The sequence below is a fragment of the Morone saxatilis genome, unplaced genomic scaffold, assembly GCF_004916995.1.
Source record: "Morone saxatilis isolate NCDOM2014 unplaced genomic scaffold, NCSU_SB_2.0 Contig8, whole genome shotgun sequence".
NCBI lineage: Eukaryota > Metazoa > Chordata > Actinopteri > Moronidae > Morone > Morone saxatilis.
In genome coordinates, this window is record NW_023340257.1 from 499,928 (window position 1) to 507,919 (window position 7,992).

At 36.9% G+C, this 7,992-nt stretch overlaps 1 protein-coding gene across 1 annotated transcript in view; it reads right to left on the bottom strand.

The window, feature by feature from the left end:
• LOC118342049 (olfactory receptor 486-like) overlaps positions 1-3,418 on the bottom strand; it is a 9,754-nt gene extending 6,336 nt beyond the window's left edge. The window contains 1 exon segment of the mRNA XM_035680475.1: positions 2,559-3,418. Within this exon segment, the coding sequence (XP_035536368.1) occupies positions 2,559-3,418 (860 nt within the window).
• Between the last annotated feature and the right edge of the window lie 4,574 nt (positions 3,419-7,992).

The following is a 7,992-nucleotide window of genomic DNA, read 5'->3' on the forward strand; positions in this document are numbered from 1 at the left end:
GCTCTATCTGAAAAGTCTCCTGAGATAACTTCTGTTATGAATTGGTGCTATACAAATAAAATTGAATTGAAATGAATTGAATTGAATTCTATTTCCTCACCATTCCAAAAAAATGGGAAGTTTAGGACAATTTTGGGTCTGAGTGGGCGCACGTTTCTGAGACCCCTGTGATCCATCACCACCTCTTTTAGCTTCGAGCTCCTCTAAAAGTTCCTACCAAGGTTAACCATAGAGGTCATGCACACATGGTCCTGATATAACCACCACATAAGCCACAACAGCTAAGAGTATTGAAGAGCTGAAGTCAGGTCATGTACATATTGAATATCTAGCATTGAGAGATCCATTTATTCATAGTAAAATGAAAACATATGTAACTTTCCATTTAATGACTACAATGATAATATGCCCATTAGACCTTTGTATTACGCTACATATTGACAAGCAGATTTTGAGCAAAAATTTAACGGGAAGCTCAGTAGACACACATTTTTCTTGCATTTCATGTCAGTGAATCAAATACAAAGTTGTTGCCTTTTTTTTTTTTTAGCTTTTTTAGAGCTTTTTTTGAGGATGCTAGAGAGGGGAAGATATGCAGAAAAGGGCGGTGGGAATTGAACCCAGGTTGCTGCAGTTAGGACTCAGCCTTAGTACGTGGGGCACACAGGAAACCCTGAGCTGGCACCTTAATGGGCACCTCCTTCTCAACTACTCAAGCTCTTTTTAACAATGATCCTGCAATACTGCTGTAAAGAAAATCCATCATTACACTGGATCTGCTTTTTTACACTGAATCAAATATGAGCATGAAGCCAGCTTGCCTGAGACCCATACCTTCAAAGCCTTTTTTTTTCTGTTTGGGTTTGCGCCACCTATAGACTTGCTGCTGGCCAGCAGTTTGTATAGCAACGTCCTTTTCGCGCAACATACAACAACCGTTTCTATGACAACAATTACAACAAGATGGACGACATCCAACTGTTCTAAGAAGTATGAAAAAGTTTCTCCAGTCTGAAAATGCACCAAGAACTGGTGGGGATGGGAGTGGGTTGTATAAGTGCTACACTGTTTATACTAATGTCTACTGTGTATGTTATATTTTCTGTCTAAACACTAAAAAAGAGATTTGGGGAAAAAAATATTTAAATAAGCTCAAACTAGGACAAACATTTGAGTCACAATATGTAACTAAACCTGTAAGCGGGTATTAACAGGGTCTAAGCCTCCGGTGCAAGCCACAACCAGCATCTGTGGAGGCTGCAAAAGCCAAACCCGCAGGCCTAAACATTAGTTTGGACACTCAATTTTAGAATATTTGACTATTCTGCCACAACAGTGCCACCTAGTGGCCAACTTGTGCCTCAGAGATGCACGTGGAACTACTGAACCAAGTGTTGTGTTAATCAGACAAACCTATGTGAAGATATGACATCACTTCGTACATACAGAAAGTTGTTCCCTTAAACCTTTTGGACTATCAAAATTCTTTACACAACTTTTTACCAGGAGGGTCAATATATTATACATGCAAAGTTTTGTGCAGATAGGAGGAGTTCAAAAAAGGTTTTTCATTTTCTGTGGTTTTGTTTTTTATTTTTCTTTATTATTGGTGGAAATGGGTGTGGCCTATATCACAAGATGCAGCACAAGTCAGGGACATGTGAATGCAAGTTTTTTGAATGTGCAATGTACTGTGTGGGAGTTAAGGGGGGATTATGACTGTTAGAGAAACACTGACGCACATTGTATAAGATGCTAACACAGTATTAGCTACTGCAATTTATTTACAAAAATATGTATAATCAAATCCAAAGAGCAACAAATGTCACCCTCCAATGTCCCTCCAAGATATTATAGAAATAAAATACCTTAGTTCATGTGAGGATGCCACAAAGGTTTTGCAATAAGATAAAAATATTGCCATTTTCATCTTATTGCAAAACCTATGTTATGTTATGAATCAATAATTTGTTTCTGTTTTGAGTTGCTGAGGCTGTAGTAAATCTCTAGACCAACAGTAAGTTGAGGCCTTTACACATTCATCATAAAAGTTAATTAATTTAGGGCATCTCTGTTCAGTAACTTAAACAGAATGATTCTAAACAAATTGTCTTAGTTTAAATAACTTTAAAAAGGTTTTCTGATAAGATAGCCATAATATACATTTTATAGAATACTTTGACACTACCTTTACAAATATTCTTTTATGTTTTCAATTGTTATTTGGGTTGAGAAATATCACTGCAATACAATTACATTGTACGAATAATGATTTATTTGCAGTCTATTTTTCAATAAGAAACATTTCATGTATTTGTTATTTCTTTCTTTCATACATATTTGTTGAAATGTATTTCATAACACATGATAAGAAAATGTGCATTCATTTAAAAGTGTCATGAGAAACAAAATCTAATCACAGCAGTTGTGCAGCTGAATTTGAAGTGTCATACTTTAGGCCTTAAACAACCACCAATGCATTTTCAATGTCTGGGAAACCCTGAAATCAGAAATCAGTCTACATTTCAGCAAAAACAAGACTTTTACATATAATCCAGATTTTGGACATATTTATACCATACAGTAAAGGATTGAAAACTGGCTGGCATGTGAGCCAATATAATGACAAAAAAATTCTTAAAATATTTGGTAGATTGCTCATATTAAACCTGCTCTGTAATATTTCAAAGCAAGCCCCGAAAGAAAAATTAAGCAGGGAAGCAAGGTGAGGTGTGCAGGTACTGACAGCTTTCTGTCTGGTCTGTTTAGAACCAGAAAAACAAATTTTAAGAATCTTTATGTAAGTGTAAAAAATTAGAATTAGAGGACAAAAGATTGAGACTGAAGTGATAAACAGTCCATAGATGTTATTGATCGTGGTATCAGAACATGCCATTTTTACAATAGAGTAATTGTCACAGTACACCTTTTCAATAATGTTCCCACACAGATGTAAGGAGTTACTCAAGGATGTCATTACAATACACAGCAGTAAAGGGCAAACCCATGTTAGAGCAATAAGCATGGCAATTTTGTTAGATGTCATCTGGGTGTTATATTGCAAAGGGCAACAGATAGCAAGGTATCTGTCATAAGACATGACAGTTAAGTTTAAATATTCCACTCCTCCATAACAGAATAAAACCATATTCTGCAGGAAACAAAATGAAGCAGAAACAGTGTTCAGAGGAGCAATCTGAACCAGACAGCCATTTGGAAACAACCCCTTACTACCATACAGGTTCATTTACAAACAGGCCTGCACAGAAATATGTAACATAGGTTCATGGAGCAAAAGATTGGCACAGATAATTAACAGATATAAACATATGACTATCATAAAAAATAAGTATTTAAAAATCCCAGTGTCAAAGTAGGCAGCAAGTGTGAAATATGAAACCTGTGTAGAGTTTGCCATGATCCTCCTTCTGCTTCTTAAAGCAGTCATAACACTGTTCATAGATGAATTAATTCCACCAAGTTTTACATTTTGTCTAAGTTAAACTTTAAGCTTTGTGCTTGTTTGGTACTATGTGCAGCTAATATATTAAATACATTAATAGTATTCAGCCTAAACACTGTAAGGAAAATCATTACCAAGAAACCAATTGAGAGAAATGTTCCAAACTCACCATACCCTTATTAAAGGTCTTTATAACATAAGCCCACAGTTTGTGACATTGTATGAATCTGTTGACCTGCTGTAGTCAGACTGTGTATGAAACTCTGCTTGTGCTTCTTTTAACTTGATGACCCTGAATTAGAATTACAAGTGTACCTTTTGATATTGCTAACCGTTGTCTGTAATTGGTTATCATAATTTAAAGGCGTGGCCTGATGCACTTCATGGTCCGTAAGTCTTCAATACAAAAATGTTGTACATACAGCTACAATGCACAAGTGTATTGCATTTGATTCAATTTGACAAACAGGGGGCGCCACAGTAAAAATAACATGTTACATCTACATGTCTGTTGTTTTTAATAAGATGAAACTTGGTACACAGCTTTTCCGTAAGCATGTACACAACATATTGAAGCATGGCACCAATAGCTCCAACTTGTTGGCATAAATAATAATAATAATACATTTTATTTATAAAGCCCTTTTCATCAGAGGATCTCAAAGTGCTACAGGTTAGAAACAAAAAGCAGTTTTAAAAAAATAATAATACAAAGGAAAAGGAGAAAAAGAAAAGAAAAATAAAAAAATAAAGAACATCTAAAAGGACCAAAAGCTTTGCTAAAAAGAAACTGTTGTTAAGATTCCTTTTTAAAAACAGTCCGTGGATTGTGGTGCCTCAGGGTGTCAGGGAGGGCATTCCACAGACGTGGGCCAGGCGGCAGCACTAATCAAAGGCCCTAATCTCCCATGTCCTGAGTCTGGCTTCTGGGTATGGTAGGAAGGTTTGAGGACGTCGCAGCGGAGGGAGCGTGTTGTGTTTTGTGGGTTGATAAGTTCTTTGAGGTAGGGGGGGGCATGTCCATGGATGCATTGATGGGTGAAAAACTTTTTTGAGTTTTGTCCACACATACTTCTTATTGGGTACAGCCACCTCTGATGATCATGGCCTCATCAGAGGTGATTTTTCAAAAGGGGTTTTCAATAAAATTTGTGAAGTAATTTCTTTTAAAACACTTTTCTTTGATGTTTTGAAGTGCACCTCCAACCCCTGCCTAGCAAGTTCAGTTTTTCTACAACCAGAAGAAAACTTCACTGAAAATTGGAGTCAGGGTTATGTTGTAGGGTTAGGGTTGAGCTGAACTGGGGTACTGGCACCTTTTTGTCCAATTCAGGCTCTGGAGAAAACATAACCTCTAGGGTGCTAATCCTAAACCCTGACAAAAAGCATACTGTTATCACTTGTAGCTGACTGAGGTAAAAGTTCAATAAAGAGCACACACACTAGAGTCAAAGGTCCCTTTACAGTACCTGTTTTAATTAAGTTTTGACCAACTATTTGTCTTCCTCGCAGCCTAGTCTTATGGCTGCGAGGAATGTATGTTTGAAGGTGTACTATAAGAGCAACAAAGTCCAGCCAGGAGACAGTTCGAGTTCCGGTTTGAGTTCAATGTGAAAACAAAAGATTATTGTTATTGTGTGTTTTGTCTCTTTTTTGGCAAACAAATTGTGATATAATGGTACAAACAATAATGTGATATTTTAAAACATTAAATATCAACATACGATAATATTATGATATGATAATAATGTATATAATCCAGCGTCTCTTACATCCTTTCCATTTCTTTTCATTCTGGCTTTGTAGTTTACGCTAGGGTGGTTCTAATTGTTCAGTTATGGTTACAGACCCTCTCTCTATGTCCCAAATTTTTAGTGTGTAAACTGATCATTCTTTGTTAGTAAAGTAAGATCAACTTGTCAGATTTTAAAATGTATGTATGTTTTAATATTTTACTGCCAAATGGACAAGTGACAAAGTTCTATTCTACTTCTGACTGTTCCTTCCACACAAAACAAAGAAGAAAGTCATCCTTTATTTCAAATATAGCAAACTTAGAAAGTAGCCTAGGACTGTATGATCATTATCGAGTCTTCATGGAGGACCAGTTGCACCTGACTGTCTCCCTGAGCAGCTGCCAACCCCAAGAGACTTGCTGAAGAAAACAAGCTATTCTCCTGGGAAGCCCGGCTTATCCCAGCTGTCATTCACCATTATGGCTGTGATGAAGAGCACAGCAGCAGGTGCATCACATCATCGCAAACACACACCTGAATCACCCTAAGTGTGGAGAATGTTGTGTAAACAGTGTGTAATTAGAATATAGAAAACAGTAGTAAGTATTTCACCAAATACATAATGTGTATTTGTAACTGTATGGGTGGTAATTTTTTATAACTCACCCATTATAAGTTTTATAACTTTATAACTCACCCATTTTAAGTTTTATAACTTGTATAACTTAACCATTTAAATTATATTAAGGCTTATAGTTATATATAATTAAGGGTGTGGCCACTGAAAGTGAAAAGTGGGTGCCATTACAGGTGGCTATTTTCAGTAACCAGACTTCATTCAGCCCGCCTCATCTCCACCTGTGGTCCAACTGCCCATTTTTTGATTAACTGAGAGCTGGCAGAGTCAGGACTGCCAAGATGGCGATGGCCAGAGCCTACCACACTGAGCTTCACAATGTTTTTTTAGAAATGTATGGGTGACGGAGAGTCCATTTTTAATTATATAGTCTAGGGTGGTCTATGGATTAGACTGAATTTAATTGTTACATTGATTCCAATTGCCTAGAAGCTGTGTATCCTTTTCAGATAACAGCACAGCGCACTCATTGTCATTCCTAAATAATGCTCAGCTATAGTATTGGTAAAGGTTAACAAAGTTAGAAACCATGACTGGGCATATTGCCCAAAAATGTGAATTAACAATATTGAGAACTTAATACATTAGGTCATTGGTTAGTGCCTTCCAAAAAGACAAATATGACTGCAATTCCTCTGAGCATTGTGTGATCTGCCACCTCTATGGTTAGGGTTAGACCCCCTGCGGACATGTGTTACCACATAGACAAATAGTCTGCTTAAAACAATAATGTATGCCTGATGTGAAGTATAATTTCCAGAGTCAGTCAGATGGGTTCTCCCTATGATTTTCAGACACAAACACTACTTGTTTTCTAGCAGCAGTTAGTGTACATTGTGCAGAAGTGAAACTCCACATACTATTTGGTTCAGTCACATTTGAGAGGTTGACATGGACATCTGCTGTTGCATTTACCAATCTGCCAATGAACAAAATCATCAATCTGCATCACCTCCACAGGTACAGGACAGTGATGGGACCAAAAGAAGAAAACAAGAAAAATCATCATCAACCTTATATCAGTAAAGTAAGACTTCACTGTGAGCTCATTAATATTCATCAGATAGAATCAGGATAAAGAGAGAAACAGATTGAAAAATAGAGACAGAACGTCTGTGAGAGAAGAAGTAGGAGCTCAGGTGCTCCTTACAAACATCCATTACTAGCTGATTTCCAAATGAACCTCTGTCTGTGTGTGCGTGTGTGTGTGGCTGTATGAATAATAAAAAGTCAAACCCATGAGAAGATGCATGATGTATTAACAACAGTGATTACTTTTTCAGCTTATAAACTCTGTGCTCTGATATGCATGAGAAAAATAATTGTGGAGCGTGTGGCAGATTGACACCAGCAGACAATAATGTGAACGCCAGGAAAAACCTGCCAATATAGAAAACTCTGATTACTGTCTTTATGCTTTCCATATTAAACTCATGCATAAAACCAGGAATACTCAATGCCATGGTTCACTCTGTACAGGTTATGTGCCAGAGGCTTAGGGTAGCCTAGCCTAGCTAATTACAGGAAAGGAGAAAGTTGACAGAGGTTCTGACAGAGGCTTGCTCAGCTGTTATTGGAGCACAGAGCAAAAAGGGGCGGGACTTAGGAAGGGTCAATTGGTTTTTTTTATTTATTACATATAAAAAACGAGATCTGATACAAATGTAATGTATTTTCATCCCTTATGAAGTCCACTCTCCCCTTTTATTCATTCATTCATACATTTTTCTACCAGCATACAATTTGCAAAGTTTCTCCTAAATGTAACTGTTGAGCTATGTGCTCATTTTTAAAAATATTTTATATCATCATGGCTTTTTTCTCTAGAGCTTTTCATAAAGTAAGTAAACTGATATTAATGTATGAAATACCATGACATTCCCTTTTTCAGGAGCTACTTTCACCTAGTATGTGTTCTGTGTGACACCAAAGGTCATGTTGATTTTAATCTTTTCCTAAAACTAACCAAGTAGTTTTGCCTACAGCCAATCACTACTGTGCAGATTCTGGCTCTGAGTGGCGAAAGATGGCAGTGGCCATGTAAATGGTAAATGGACCTGTGAATGTGTGTGAAAAGGCGAATGTGGCATGTAGTGTAAAAGCGCTTTGAGTGGTCGGAAGACTAAAAAAGCACTATACAAGTACAGGTCCATTTA